At 40.6% G+C, this 16,967-nt stretch overlaps 1 protein-coding gene across 5 annotated transcripts in view; it reads right to left on the bottom strand.

Annotated features, from left to right (window-relative positions):
- The window catches only part of usp19 (ubiquitin specific peptidase 19), a 34,954-nt gene that overhangs the window by 13,187 nt on the left and 4,800 nt on the right, over positions 1-16,967 (bottom strand). For 4 of the 5 annotated variants that reach the window (XM_071475576.1, XM_071475575.1, XM_071475574.1 and 1 more), the window contains exons 3-9: positions 10,651-10,779; positions 10,223-10,359; positions 9,461-10,024; positions 7,097-7,481; positions 6,524-6,680; positions 6,352-6,423; positions 335-450 (exon numbers count right to left, since the gene is read on the bottom strand). In XM_071475576.1, the coding sequence (XP_071331677.1) occupies positions 335-450; positions 6,352-6,423; positions 6,524-6,680; positions 7,097-7,481; positions 9,461-10,024; positions 10,223-10,359; positions 10,651-10,779 (1,560 nt within the window). Of the gene's footprint in view, positions 1-334; positions 451-6,351; positions 6,424-6,523; positions 6,681-7,096; positions 7,482-9,460; positions 10,025-10,222; positions 10,360-10,650; positions 10,780-11,332; positions 11,514-16,967 lie in introns of those variants that run through there. The other variant, XM_071475577.1, reaches the window with a different exon arrangement.

Here is a 16,967-nt window from a genome sequence, read left to right on the forward strand (position 1 = left end):
GGGCCACACAGTCTGCAGCTCATATGAGTCGGGCAGATCAGACTGGCACCCAGATCTACTTTCTAGCTAAGTTACACAGTTCAAATTCCTGTCATTAAGAGCCACCTGGAAAGCACACATACAAACACGCGTGCGTGCGCACACACACACACACACACACACACACACACACACACACACACACACACACACACACACACACACACACACACACACACACACACACACACACACACACACACACACACACACACACACACACACACACACACACACACACACAGCATTTATCATTCCAGGCACCATGTTAACAAGTAGAAGCCTGGCAGCAGACCTTGTGTGGCAGGGGCCTCCAGACCCCCCCAGCGCTGGCTGTGTCTCTTCTTCAGGGTGATGTCCAGGCGGGATGGGGTGAAGGAGTAGCTGCACTGCTCAGGCTGGATCAGGTTCCTGGAGCACAGGAGGGAGAAAAGACAGGTCAGATTAAAAGGGCAGTGAGGTGATGCGAACTCTCACCACCAATCTGTTATCAGTGTTTTACCCATTTAAGTATGAAGTTTGATATTCATTATTTTAACACAGCTTAGGTTTTGAAGACATTTAAACATTTCTATTGTGACAAAAAGGACGTCAACCACCTTCATTAACTCATACGATTTGAATGATCAGACGTCTAGACTTTGTGGTGATTGGTGTGAAAGATTTAGTGGCATCTAGTGCTGAGGTTGCAGACTGCAAAAAACTGAATACCACTCCCCTCACTCATCCCTTTCCAAGTACCGTATTTTCCGGACTATAAGGCGCACTTAAAAGCCTTTAATTTTCTCAAAAAACTACAGTGCGCCTTATAATCCGGAGTGCCTTATATATGGATTAATTCTGGTTGTGCTTACTGACCTCGAAGCGATTTTGTGTGGTACACGGCGCTCTGTCAAAATGTTTTAGTACGACTTTGGTAAACTACAAAGCCGCACCGCTTGCAGCATTACGGCTATCGTGTTACGGCTATGTGGACGAGGAATGAGCTGAAAAAGTGAGTGTATTGTGTTGTATTTTACGTGTTATAACTGAACAATTTTGAGAGTTATTGTGAATACGCTAATGTTTGATTTAGCAGTATCAGACTAAACATGGCTGTGCAACATGGAGGGCTCTGTGGAAGATTGCCTGCTCCCTATGTAGATATAAGGGGCTCATTCTAAGCTAATGAAAACAATTCTAAGTTTCTGGTGATAAAACACAAATGAAAACATAATTATGGATATTACATTCAATTTCTGCCAATGGTCTTTTAATCAGTGGTCTCTATGAGTATTTCATTAACATAAAACAGGATTAATGTCTCAAAATTAGGGATGCCCCGATCAGCCGATTTTCATTTAAAATACGTGATCAATAGATCAGAATTAATGCTTCTAGTCAACGACTACTGAAAACTGATCACCTGTGGTTAATATTCTGTTGTTTGCAACTAAGAGAAACATAGTGTGCTGTCAGAGACAGTAGAGAAAGGAGACAGTTAATTTCCAATTATTTCCTGTAACTGTGTCACATGGTTACTCCACCTCCCCGCCCCTTTAGGAGACCAGCCGCAGGTCTGGGTCTATTCATTCCAATGAGAGAAGTGAACGCGATCACAGATTATGACCAATTTTTTCTCCCTATGGTCACCAAAATAAGCATGGGATCCATTCTTAACAAGCCACAGATCTTCCGAACATTCTGACATCAAAATGAAATTTTTTAGACCGACAGGTGAAGAGAAAATTAACTTTGAGACCAGACTCTGTCTCAGCAACACACTCTTGTGCGATCTTGCAACAGATCTCTCTTCTCTCTGTTGGTTCTGGTCTGGTTTTGCTGCTGTAGTGAGGGACTTATATGTGAAACCATGACTTAAAAGTTTAAACTGACACAAAACTTGTATTTTTCGCTTAATGATACAAACCCGTTTCAAAAAAAGTTGGGACGTTGTATAAAATGTAAATTAAAAACAGAATGCAATAACGTGCAAATCATGTAAACCCACATTTAATTGAAAATAGAACAAAGACAACATATCAAATGCTGAAATGCTTAAATTTTATTGTTTTATGAAAAATATATGCTCAATTTGAATTTAATGCCAGCAACATGTTTCAAAACATCTAGTTGAATATCTCACAACTAATTAGGTTAGTTGATAAAAGGTCAGTCACCGAGCCTGCCCAGAGAAGCCAAGTCTCTGTGCGGTGAAGATTGGGAGAGCTTCACCACTCTGTGAAAGACTGCATGGGCAAATAGTGCAACAATTGAAGAATAATGTTCCTCAATGTAAAACTGCAAAGAATTTGGTAATTTCAGTATCTACAGTTCATAATATCATTAAAAGATTAGAGAACCTGGAGAAATCTCTGCATGCAAGGGACAAGGCTGAAAACCAATACTGGATGGCCATGATCTTCAGGTCCTCAGGCGGCACTGCATTAAAAACAGATAAGAATCTATAGTGGTTCGGGAACACTTCCAAAAACCACTGCCTGTGAACATAGTTCGTTGCTTCAGCCACAAATGCAGGTTGAAACTCTATTACGCAAAGAAGAAACTATATCTAAACATGATCCAGAAATGTCGCCGACTTCTGTGGACCCAAGCTCATTTAAGATGGTCTGAGGTGAAATGGAAAACTATCCTGTGGTCTGATGAATCAAAATTTCAAATTCTTTTTGGAAATCATGGACGCCACGTCCTCCAGACTACAGAGGAGAGGGACCATCCAGCTTGTTATTAGCGCACAGTTCAAAAGCCAGCATCCGTGATGGTATGGGGGTGCATTAGTGCCCAAGGTTTGGGTAGCCTGCACATCTTGGAAGGCACCATTAATGATGAACGATATATACAGGTTTTGGAGCAACATATGCTGCCATCCAGACAACGTCTTTTTCCGAGAAGGCCTTGCATATTTCAGCAAGACAATGCCAAACCATATTCTGCGTGTATTACTCTGGCTGGATGCTAAACTGGCCTGCCTGCCAGTCCAGACCTGTCACCTATTGAAAACATTTGGCACATCATGAAAAATATGACAAAGGAGACCCTGAACTGTTGAGCAGTTGAAATCCCATATCAGGCAAGAATGGGACAACATTTAACTTTCAAAACTCCAGCAACTGATCTCAGTGCCAAAATGTTCACAGAGTGTTGTTAAAAGAAGAGGTGATGCAACACAGTGGTAAACATGCCCCTATCCCAACTTTTTCGAAACGTGTTGCTGTCCTCAAATTTTAATTGACCGTATATTTTTCATAAAACAATAAAATTTCAGTTTCAACATTTAATATGTTGTTTTTGTTCTATTTTCAATTAAATATAGGTTTACATTATTTGCACATCATCACATTCTGTTTTTATTTACATTTCACACAGTGTCCCAACTTTTTCGGAGACGGGGTTGTTCTATGACTGTTATTATTTGACTGTTTTTGGAGGGAAAACAGAGAGTATTATTAAACTGAAGTGATCTTGTTCTGGGTTAATCGCATATTAAGCTAGTACATAAAAACAAGCAGCAAAATCATGGCGCAAATTCATACTGTATCTAGTGCCGTTACATCATGAGCACGCCCACTTAGGAGACATTTCATAGCACCGACATTGCCTGTAATGCATTATCTTTTGTATAGAGTGCTGTGTAGTGTAGTCCCACCTCCCACTTTGTTCACTGTGCCAGAGTGCGACTGGCCACCAAATTCAAACAACAAATCAGCCATGTGGAACTTTTACAGCATGTGAGACTGATATAATAGGGCGGGCCATACTCAATTTTTTTTTTTTAAATCAATTAAGAGGGGTGTTCAAATCATGTATTTTGGTGTGTAGAAGACAAATCTGAATTTAATTTTAAATCTGATAACCCTAACCTACATCAATTTGCAGTTGATTATTTTTAGATTTTGGGTTATTTTGCTATTCTTCTGGAATGATTTGAATTGTATTTGTGACACCATCTAGCTCAGAAATGGTAAGAAAATTACTATTTTGAGGAGGTTTATCAAGTGAAACATTAAATCTTATATGATTAGAGGATATTCTGGAGTGAAAGTCTTCTACCTCATAAGAGCCACCTGACTAACTAACACCCACATATTCGGATGGACTGTGCGCGTACTGTGCGGACTCCACACGCACTGTCCGCGGAAGTTTGAGGTTTCATAGTCGAGCATACGGTGTCACATTAAAAACAGGTCGATGTGAAGGTTTCTCACCAAATAGTCTATTGCGTGACACTGAGTACACATATGCGGAGTCCGCGCGGTCGTAAAAATTGAGCTTTGCGCAGATGGGTCCGGGTTTCATATTGTGTTGAGTTGTGCAGTAGTGAAATGGCTCATGTTAAGACAAGGACGAAATCAAGCTCACATTTGAGTATTCTTGTTGGCAACGGCCAGGAGCTGTTGATGTCTGAACTGCCAACTGTGAGGGATATCCTGAGGTATGGCATCTACTTGAGGGAACAAAGTGAAGATGACCGGAGGAACTACCCAGTGGATCAGCTGGTGGGTGACATCTATGATGGAGTGCTTCCTGCAAGGATGGCTCTGTTGGAGATAGGACCAGTGAACCACAGCCGCTGGCTCTCCACAGCGAATAGACTTCTCAGGCTCTGGGTGTCAAAGCACGGACCTGAAGAACCTGTGATTCATTGTGGAATTTATCATTGGAGTGTACTATCCATGTTGGTTCAATGTGAAGGTCAATCACTCCTGGATCGAAGGGCCTAGGCACAGCCTGTTTCAGCTGGACTGCCTCAAGTCCCAGAGGAAGGAGGTGCTGGACATTGTGATGCCAACTGTGAAAAGATCTGCTTGGTATGCCCACTGCGAAGCCCTCATCCAGACACTGTTGTGCTCTGAGGATCAGAAGGAGAGGATTGAGGGGGTGGAGAGAATCCTGGCTATTAGGGGAGACGGGGACCCAGACACTCAGTTGGGGGACTCCTCTGTCAGGACCAGAAGGACACCGGACATGAACTGTGATGCTTCCACCATTGGTGACTTGATCAGCTGGTCAGAGGGTGTATCAGAACCACCTCTCACTTGCTCCCTAAGCACTTCAGAGGTGAAGAACTTCATCAACATCCCCATGAAGGTGCCTAACTGGCCTTGCCACACACAGAGCATTGAGAGGGTTGTGAAAATGGTGACTGAGGCTTCTGCCAAATACTTCTCACAGGAAAAGAGGGATGGAGGGATCAGGGCCCAAGAAACCAGCAGGAGACTGATGTCCAAAAATGAATCAAAGCAGGACTTGTGCAACCTGACAATATTCATGCATTAACCTGTTAATAAATATGGAAATCTGAATTGGATTTGTCCATTAATTTCCCAAACATCTTCTTATATCTTACAAAGGGTTTCGAAAGGGTAGAATTAGTTATTTAAATACAAAATTGATGTAGGTTAGAGTCATCCAATTAAAAAAAAATAAACTCATATTTGAATTCCTCATTAAAAAATACATCATTTAGACACCCCTCATGTTAGGATTTCCTTTAAATTCAAGTTTTCACATGAGTATGGCCCGCCCTACTGATCGCCATCTGCAAGTGACATGGGCAGGGCGGCATCTTGTCAGTGGGCAAAAAAAGTTACATTTCAATGAGCCACGATCCGCTTTTTATCACTCATTTGCACATCACATAAATGATATCATGTGTGGGTTGGAGCGGAAAAATGTGTGTATGTAATTGATGACTTTAAATTAAAGAAAGAAAGAAAGAAAGAAAGAAAGAAAGAAAGGTCAGGCTTTAGATGACAGTTGTGCAATTTAATGTGTGTCTTGTTAGAAATGTGCAGCAGTGTAATAATCAGGTACTGCTCTACTGAACAAAGTAAAAGCATGTTGTTGACTGAATAAGGATGACTTTTTGTGGTCCTTTCATCAGGTTAAGCTGCCACCTGTTGGAGGTCCCAGTGCACTACAAAGCTAAGAAGACTGGCCAACTGCTAAACCAGTTGCTATAACAAAACACACAAAATGATCGGTATTGTCTGTGGATTGACTCATCTCACTCATAAATGATCAGTATTGTATCAGCGGCCAAAAAAAAAAAAAAAAAACATGATCGGGGCATCAATAAAAATAAGTAAGTAATAAAAGTAAGCAATAAAAGGAAAAGATTGGTACACAGTGAACTGTGATCCCAGGCCATATCAGGCTTTTAGCTATCAGGCGATGACAGGTGCTACCTTATCTATTGTGTTTGACCTGGTGCAGCACTAGAGTTGGCCTAAATAACTGCTCCAATTATTTGGTGATCTTGTTACAAATCAATTCACCAAACTTGTACAGTTAAGTTACTGCAACAGTTACCTGAGTTTGACTTGCCACTTGAAGACTGTGTTTGGTCCACAGTCTGAATGAAGCCGCAGAAAATTAGCATCACTGTAAAAGGAGGACACACAAAGACTCATCATTCATCAGTTGTTTTAGATGCCAAAACAGGATAACCACACTTTATCTGTAGCATATACACACTTCCTACCTTGTCTGGAAGATGAGGGTGAAGTCCTGTTCCCTGAAGATGACCCTTGCTGTGTCCCTGCAGATCCTCTTCATGTAAACATTAACTACCATCAGGTCTGTGCCCTTCTCATACGAATCGTTCTTCACAAACTGGAGGTTCACCATCGGCTCTGGGGCTGTGGGAAGTTGTATATATTTATAAATCAACAAACTAAAAAAAAGTCAGTGCTAACAAATTATTATTGAGTACAATTAACTCAGCTGTGTTTACAATACGCACTCATCTGTCAGTATACAATGTATATACATTGATACTGTGTTAATCTGGGGGTGCAATGATATAAAAAAGAAAACCTATAGAAAATGGAAAACACAAATCTAAAATGTGTTTGGATAGTCGTCTATGGTAAAGATGATGCTTCTTGGACTAAAACTAGGGTCAACTAGGTCAATTTTCCGCCATCCATGGAAAGGTATCTAAAGGTATTTAAACACACGCTGCCAGCAGCTAGTTTAAAGTCCCACAATGAAGGTTTTAACCCAAACACTGGTATGATAATACACACCATTTCTCATAACCATCTCAACACACCTTCCTGTTGCTTAATTTCCAGAGAGGGCTCCTCCTTTGACTGGTCCCGCTTCTCCTCTCCATCATAGCTGCCTTGCCTCTGTGCTACACCGGGTGCCAGGCCTTGTTTGGCAGCAATGTCAACAGTTGGTGCTGGTACTATATCCTTTGATCCAAGCTGCTGGTGGATCAGAGTATCCTGCTCCGATTCCTGCTCAACAGGCTTTTTCTCTGGCTCTGAGTCTGTTCTATCCCCAAGCCTCACAGCAGAAGCAGAGTCCACTTCGTTGTTGAAGTCGACAGGTTTGAGGCAGTCACTGGTGCTAATGGGAGCTGCTGGTTGGCTTTCATTGCCGGGTGCTGTTGCTCCAGACCTGTCTGAAGACTGGGTTTGTTTCTCTGCCACCTGAATCAAAAAAAAAAAAAAGGAAACTTTATGTAAAACCTCCAAAGAATAATTTTCATTCCACTCCAAGGCCTGGAGATTAAGTGAACATCTAAGTGCAGTGGATTCAAAGGTTTCCACAACTCCCCTTCTCACTCTCCTCGCTCAAGTTATCAAGAAGAAGCAGGAGAACTTGATTCCAGCCCAGATCAAGACCATGTATAGTATCTGTTGAAACACCTGCAGAGTGGCCTTTTCTGACACTAGATGCTGTGAAGACACCTCACTACACTATACACGGAAAACAAAGCACAATTATCTCTTGTCAAATTCACTCATCTGAATCAGGCAAGCTGTTGTGTGAATAGATTGCAAGACTATGACAGCTTCACAACCAGGCACTGAGCTCATTTGCAGAGACATTCAAAAAGGCGTTTTCTGTTTGTAATAATGTTTCATTAAATTAAATGTCTCTTCCAAGCTCTAGGGAAAATTGAAAAGGCAGGGCCCACATCCATAGTTCAATACCATATGTATCAAATATTATTGAAGTTTTGCTAAGGCAGCACTGAAGCAGGACTTAGGCTATCTGGTGGTGTCGAACTCCTGAACATGGTATCCCCAGAGAAGATGGCTTACTGACTGGACCTCTGGTAACAATATGCTGCACATGCCTTCATACAAATTGAAGCAATGATATCACATGTGTAATACTGGGGTATTTTTGCCTGTTTCACTTTGAAACACTTATGTTCAATTCAATTTTTATTTGTATAGTGCCAAAGCATAATATACATTCTCTCAAGGCACTTTACAGGGTAAGGTCGAGACTTTACTTTGTTATAGAGAAAAACCCAACAGTTCCCACAAAGAGCAAGCACTTGGTGACAGGGGGGAGGAAAAACTCCCTTTTAACAGGAAGAAAACTCCAACAGAACCAGGCTCAGGGTGGGTGGCCATCTGCCTCGACCGGTTGGGTTTAGGAGGAGAAAAAGGGGGGGGGGGGGGAAGAGAGGAGAAAAGAGAGAGAGAGACCAGGAACAGCCATATAGGTAATGGACAACTGTATAGGTAATAATGGTCAAAATGTTGGTGTGAAAGTCCTGAAGTAGTCCTGGGAGTATCATCAAATATTATGTTGACTTTGAATCCAACACTGAGCAAAAAAGATATTTTGAAAAATATAGAGTGATGGACTTCTGAATTGAACATAGGTCACACTGAAGTAAACCTTCATCAACATTCAGTAGATTTGGTGAAATTCAGCTCTGTAGGACATGCAGGTGATTTATGGTGATTACCGTATTTTCCGCACTATAGGGCGCACTGGATTATAAGGCGCACTGTCAATGAATGGTCTATTTTCGAACTTTTTTCATATATAAAGCGCACCCGACTATAAGGCGCATTAAGCGAAACAAAACTGTCAGATAAGTCAGTCAAACTTTATTAAACACATTCACAATAACGCTCAACATTGTTCAAACGTTAATGAGCGTATTCACAATAACTCCCAACCTTGTTCAGTCATAACACGTAAAAAAAACACAGTCTGATACCGCTAAATCAAATGTTAGCGTATTCATATTAACTCCTTATAGGTCCTTATACACACACACTGTAATATTATGGTGAAGCACAGTATGTATTACTCCGCGACGCTCCTGACTACGATAGCCGTAATGCTGCAAGCGGTGCGGCTTTGTAGTTTACCAAAGTCGTACTAAAACATTTTGACAGAGCGCCGTGAGCGCTGTGTACCACACAAAATCGCTTCAATGTCAGTAAGCACAACCAGAATTAATCCATATATAAGGCGCTCCGGATTATAAGGCGCACTGTCGTTTTTTGAGAAAATTAAAGGCTTTTAAGTGTAAACAACGAATGAGCAAGAGCTTCATATTTTGATTGCAAAAAATTTAAATAAATGGATTTTAACATGTTACATCAAGCAACATAGTTGGGGCTATAGCCCACCACAAGGTGACAACATTTCTCACCTGAGTTTTGTTGGTATGGCTGGCAGCAGCATCAGCAACTCCAGGTTTCTGTTCCTGACCACTGCCTAGTCTCTCTGCTCTGTTATCTCCATCCATGCGTTGTGTCTGCGGGCTCCGACCAGCGGGCAGGTGTGTGTGTGAAGCTTTACCATTGGACTTGACAGAGTGTGTGTCCCTGTCAGCAGCTGATGTAGCCTCCTTAGTGGTCTTGGGCGGTCGTACAATGGTGCGCTTGGCACTGGGTTCCTGAGGCTGCTGCTCGCCTTTTGTGATGGGAACAGGCTTGCTGGTGGTGGCTGAGCCTTCTCCAGCTCCATCTTTCACCCCTACAGAGTCCGTAGTGGCTTTGTCGCATGCTGGTTTGTTTTTCAGACAGCGCTTAACACCCCGCTCAGCTTTGCCGCCACTGCGTCTTGACTCACTGTGTGCAGGTGAGGAGGGAGGCTGGGGCTGAAGCTGTTTCGGTTTCTCTAAAGACTCCGAGGCATCAGGCTTTATCTCCAGTTCCTTGTCATTTTTGGCGTCTGCGGGTGCTGCCTCTTTCTCCTTCTCCTTCTTGTTTGACTAAAGCAGCACAGACAGAAGAAAAGCCATTTTTATCATCAGCAAAGGTTGAAGAACCTGTTTACAGTGTGAATGCCACTTTTACATGAAAATAACACATTTTTTATGAATACAGTAACTATATAGTATAGTGTAGATAAAAACAAGACAAAAATGTACTCATATAAGGAGGAGGTCATCTTATCTTATGTGATTCACCTTAAGGGATGGCCAGATGTGAAAGGGAATTTTCTTGTGCATGATGACATGCAGGAAACCTCCTTTCTCCTTGTACTGGACTCTGCTACATGAGGCCTCAATTTCCTCCTGCAGCTGGCAGCTCCACTGCCGTCCATCTAAAAGATAGAAATATATATATAAATATTATTACAGCAGGGGTGAAACCATACACTCAACATAAATGGCAAAATTGCAGCAAAGACCTGCTATATCAGTCAGACAAACATATGTTAAAATCAAAACATATGTGGGTAACAAACTCTTAAAACAGGTTTTAAGTTCAACAAGGTCCAAATGCACCCAATTGCTGTTCTTTAGTGATTTTTTTAACATTCAACCTACTACCTCTTTATTTACACTTCACTGTTGTATTTTCTGTTTTTATTACACACTTTACTATGACTCACCTGGGAAGCACACATGGCAGTGTGTATCAGTGAAGGATGTGCTGATGTCCTCTATCCTCTGCACCCCCTCCCCACAACGCAGTCTCACAGTCACTTCATTGACATTCTGCTTCCAGTCCACAAATACATCTGAAAAACACAAAGGAACATACAGTCACGTTGATGTGAAACCAGAGTAGGAACTTGAAAAGAAAAAAAAAAAAAAAAAAAAAAAGCACTTTAATTTTGCACCATAATATTTTTCATTTGAATACAAAATAGTCACAGGCCACTGCCTGAGCATCATATAAGATAATCCCAATAAGTGAATCCCATCTGGCAAATATGCTATCAGAGGATAAAACAATGCAAAATACAACAGGAAAAAAACAGCTTTTAAGTAAAACCAATGGTGAACAACACACACACACACACACACACACACACACGCCATACCATCGCACTCATGCCTAAGTGGGTCAGCCCAGAGCACTCAGGCACAGAGTGAAGCAGACAGTACAGTCAACTCAGCAATCACAGATGGGACATCTAAAATTAGCGTGCCACACAAACTGTATGCCAAATAAACAAATGCATTAAAGCAAATGATTGACTTGTTTCAGAAAACATGCCACCAAACCATATACAGACTTGAAGCTAAAATCAAGAGCAGAAACTGACAGGAAAAAGAAAGCGAACATACCATTTTTCATAGTGATCTCAAAGTTGTGGCAACAATTGAAAATAAAATATCATCCCCAAAAAAAGAAGCAGAAAAAGCAATAGTTGGATCATACACACAGTCTTCAACAACAACAACGACGACGACGACTAGATGGCCTCAACTTTCCTACCATCACTCCTTCACCCTCCCTCTCTCTCTCCCTAACTTAATCGCTCTATAAAGGTCACAAGCAACACCCAATCCCTTCCAGCTGGTAGCAGTTGTATTCCCAGTGTAGCTAAACCACAGTGTACCCCCCTGACTGGGTACAACATCAGAGTGACATTCATGGCATGAACATAATGATCTTAACACAATAAAATATAGATTCACATAATCAAAGCCAGAAAGTCGATTACAGCTGTAAGAAAAATTTAAATACTGGACTTTATTTTTGTATATGCATTAATAATATTAATAATGGGAGCATAATCAAAAAATAAAAATTTCAATAAATACAGCATTTTAAGTACAGTGGTTTTGTTTAATTGTTTTTACTATAATTATTATTGCAATAACAGAAAAAGGACATCTAATGTGCCCAGCTATATCTAAGTTAAATTAGTAAACAATTAAAAAAAAACAACCTAAGTGTCTTATTTCATTTATAAGTTTCCTCTGCTGTTTCATATAATTTTAAATAGCAGTTCTGTATGATATCAGTGGGAAGAGAACTGTTAGTCTGTAACTAGTGTGGCAGGAGGATGTGTATAGTTATATGCCTGGTATACTGCTGAATGAAATGATCGCCTCATTAGAATAAAGGCAATAATCACCTAACAGCTTTTAAACATTATTAGTGGGTCCTAAAAACTATCATATTGGCTTGAATCTGTACCTAGCCATGTCAATTACACTTAAAATGTACCTAAACCCATTATATGCAACAGACTGTATGTGGTTACAAGAAGTTTCAAATCTAACAAATAATAAAATATGTACACTGTATTGGCAATGACAACAATTACTATCATCCCCTAAACCAGGGGTCAGCAAGTATGTTTGGCCTCGGGGCCATTTTTTTCCTAACCCATTACATAATCAAAGGCTAATTTTAAGAAACTGATGGATAAAAATGCAGATTAAATTTACTTTATGTGCGACCACAGTCACACATTATGTGTGTGTGTGTGTGTGTGTGTGTGTGTGTGTGTGTGTGTGTGTGTGTGTGTGTGTATATATATATATATATATATATATATATATATATATATTTTATTTTATTTTTTTATATTTTTATATTTGACTGATTCATTGAACTATTGTTATTTTTTCATATCACGTCATATGTCCGCCATTTCAGAGGTCTATCAAGCAAGCGAGCTTGCTTCCTGTCAGAACTTTTCATAATAAAAGCTTGTTTTAACTATAGAATTGCAGGAAAAACAAATGAACATTCATGTGCTTTTATTTTGTAGACAAAATCGCTACAGAGGAAGTGATTCTGTGGGTAACTGCTTCTGCTATGACGGAGATGTATTGTGGAACCAGGGGCTGTGCGCTGCTCCTTATGTGACACTCCTGTGACAGTCATTCACTTTCAACATGGATTAAAGTATAATAAGCATCTTAGGTGGGAGGAGATTCTCTATTTAGATATATCCCACAACTTAATGTGAGACTGTCAGTTTGATATTGAAAGTTTAAAAAACAATTTGATTAACAAAATAATCTGGCGGTCCGCCAGTTGCCAACCACTGCCCTAAAGCTTTCTAATACCTTTAAGAACATCTACAAAATCTGACAATTGCTTGCCATGAACAAGAGTGCTTCTCAGAGCAAAGTACAGCAACTCTTGAGATGTGGTGTAAAAGTTCACAGTTGTGTGTACTAAAAGGGTTACTCCTGACAGGTACTGAAGATGGTGGTGTAGAGACAGAGAGTCTGGGCATTCTCATAATCTTGACAAACCCAAGTTTCCCAGATTGTGATTCTCAAATAGAATTACAGCACTTCAGCAGACTACCAGCGACACAAATACTGTTACACAAATGGGTTGTCTAGTGAGAAACCATACCAACATCAAAAGAGAATCAGCTTGACAAAGACAGACACACCCAAATCCAGCGAAAGTGCCAGCAAATTAATTAGTGTATCCACTAACATTACATAGCACAGGGCAATCAAAATACAGCCCAGTTTTCTCATGTATTGGTGTTCACTGCCTTAAAAAGTAATCTCGTCTATGATATTGTTCAAAATGCCCTCTGGTGTTTGTCTTGTTTAGACAACAAAGACCAAATCCAGCAGGAGAATGAATGGACCAAGTGTCAAGTATCCACACTGGAGCTGCTCCTGGTAAATTATAAAGTGACTTAAATTAAAGGAAAAAGCCGTATCAGCCACTGATACCTGATGCCGCTGGCTGATACCCAACATTCCTTGGTGGTGGAGAGCGCTGTCTAACACATCAGTCTTCATAGATGTTTATATGGGTTGCGATCCTGTGACTGCAAAAGCCATAGCATATGTTTCACATAATTTTCAATTTTGTATTGATTTGCGGTGACCCTTCTCCTAATGGGACAAGTGGATCCAAACCGTGCCAGCAAAATGCACTGTAGGGGTCAAACATTCAGGCCTGTATTCTTCTCTTGGCGTACGCCACACATGACCTCACCGACAAAATGGTGAAGGATGACTCATCTGACCGTATCATTTTTTTCCACATCTCTATTTACCAGTGCATCTGGTTTTCCACCACTGAACAGTCAAATGTGCATTCATCTTTCTAATGAGGGTTTCATACACTGCAGCCCTGTTATAACATCCCTCTCTATGTAACTGTTGATGGATGTTTTTTTTTTCTGAGAGTCTGATAACATCCTGCACTGTCATTCTCAATCACCTGAAGAGTTGCTCTTCTGTTTTTCCTTACATATCGCACTAATGCATAAGCATCACAGTCCGCAAATGCGCGCTGTCAACCACAATTTCCGACCCCATTTACTCACGCTTTTCCCATAGATCTAAATGCAGATGTCACTGTCACTGTTATTGAAACACCAGCCAGTTGAGCAGTCTTTTTGACTGAAGTTCCTGCCATTATCCTAACAATGAACCCTCTTTCGAAGTCACACAGCTCTTTTCCTGTCATAAAGCAGGACTGTACTAAGCAGTGCTCCTATGTGGAAGCAGGTCTTTCCTCCAACTTGTCACCCCTCTGTATCATTCCCCCCGTGAGTTCACTTCATTCATCCTGGTCGGTGTTTACATCCCACCACAGGCCACAGCAGATACTGTGTGTGGAGCGGACCAACCCGGACTCCTTAGTTATTGTCCTTGGTGACTTTAACAAAGGTAACCTCAGCCACGAACTGCCCAAATACAGACAGTTTGTTAATTGCCCGACCAGAGAGGGGAACACTCTGGACCACTGTTACACCACAATCAGTGGTGTTATCACGCCGTACCCCGGGCTGCACTGGGCCACTCTGACCATGTCATGGTCCACCTGATTCCCACATACAGGCAGAAACTAAAACTGAACTAGAACCTCCAAGAACCTCCAATTGCACCAATCACCAGAACAAATTCCTTGTATGTGGAAACATATTTGGCAATAAAACTGATTCTGATTACAGCTTTACTTTGACCTCTTTTCTAAATACGTTACTACATATTTAAGTGGGCACTTGGGAAACACTAGTTCAAGAAAAAAAAATAAAGTTTGTTTCCACGTGCTAACACGTACCTAAAACACAACTTTATTTTCCACACAAAAGTGTCTCAGGGCCTTATTTCATACCACATAGGATAGTAGGTCAGACACAATTGTCTTTTTACCCAGTGGGCCACTTTAATACACTGTTTATGCAGGAAATGTTGAGGAAGTAACGTTTTCCATTTGAACACCAACAGGGATAAGTTGGCTGATTTCTTCCTGCTAGGGAACACAAGCAAGAGTAAAACACCTTAAGCAAAGAGAAAACATGTCTTGCACAAGGATTATGCAGAATACTTTAATACCCGTAATAAATATTTCATGGGTCATGTAAGATACTATAATTTCTAGCTCCATCTTTAAAAAATTCAGAGCAGGGTTTTCCAAAGTCTACCACTAGAGGTAGATGTTGGAATCAAGAAAGGCTGATATGTCCTCATTGTTAAATGTGTGTGCGGGATGTTTTTACAACAAGAAAAAGATGTCCACCTCTGAATGGCAACTTTCCTCCTCCTAAAATAAAATGCACATTCAGCCACAAGTGTTTTAATTAGAGATGGGTTTGATCCAATCCTAAATCAGTATCAGGTCCAATATGGACGTCATTCACTATTCAGATATTGGACCGTCAGGGCCGATCCACTTACCGATCCAGACTCCAGTCCGCAGCTTGAGCTGGACTATGAACCCGCCATAACATAACATTGACACGTCACTGATTCAGATTCCATTCCTCATCTTACCATGAGCCCACTGCAACTTAAGTGTGTAACTGAGTGGGCAAACAACATTAGCTGTTGGTTTGTCTAAATGTCGTTAGTTTAGAGATATTTTAGACTGGAAAAACCAAAAAGCAAGACAGCTACTTGTAATGTGTGTAAAGCCAGTATGCTGAAGGGTGGAAGTACAGTTGTGTCATACAATACAACCAATTTAATTTACCAATTCAACACCACCAGGCAGCAGACTCTCACTGATGCTTTCCAGAAACACGACAAACTTCCAGCAGACAACCCAAAGCCTAAAGGGATTACAGAGAAGTTGCTCAAGTTCATTGTACCCGATAACCAACCACTATCCATTGTGGAAAATGTTGGATTTCACTTAGAGCCCAGGTATAATCTGCTATCCAGAAAATACATTTCAGAGACGGCTACAGCAGAACTATACAACCATCTTGATAAGAAGTGCTGTGTGGTTTATTTTAGCCTCATGATTTAACTTTTAACACAATAGCAACAACAATAATAATAATATTAAAGTAAAAAGATCTCTTGTTTCAGAATCTGTATCTGCAGTTGTGTATCGGAATCGGATCAGAACTGAAAAAATGTGGATCAGCCCATGTCCAGTTTTAATAAAAGCATAAAAAAGTAGAGAGGAAAGCTGCACTCCACATCCACACAGGAGCATGTAAAATTCAGAAGAAATAATTTTTTTTTGATGAGCCATAACCCATATATGAAAAGTACAGTATGTACAAAGCAGTCGGCTCATACGAAATTTGCGAAACAACTCCTGATAAACTGAAGTGAAAGATGTTAAATGTCTCATGAAGAATAATTCATATCATAAATTTTTGACAGCAGAATGAATGGATAACAACAGAACTGTGGTCAGCACTTTGCAACAAAGACACCATGATCAGCCAAATTACAGGCCTAGTATTTATGCCTGTAGCAAGTTTTTGCAATCTACTTTTTATTCACCCACAACAAATTAAAGAAATCCTAACATTTAAACAAGGTTACGTCTGACATTCAACGAATTAATTAATAATTTCAGCTCCATCACAGTGTATCGAAACTATAAGTATGCTGGAAGGGCAGACAACATATAACATCTGACAGAGTTTACATCTAAACTGTCAAGGGAAACTGTGTCTGTGTCCGAAATCACTCACTACTCCCTCTATAGTCCACTATGTAGTGAGTTTGCCATTTTGTAGTG

This window comes from Trachinotus anak, unplaced genomic scaffold, assembly GCF_046630095.1.
Source record: "Trachinotus anak isolate AG129_WGS33_773 ecotype Australia unplaced genomic scaffold, CSIRO_AGI_Tana_v1 ptg000004l, whole genome shotgun sequence".
NCBI classification, from domain to species: domain Eukaryota; kingdom Metazoa; phylum Chordata; class Actinopteri; order Carangiformes; family Carangidae; genus Trachinotus; species Trachinotus anak.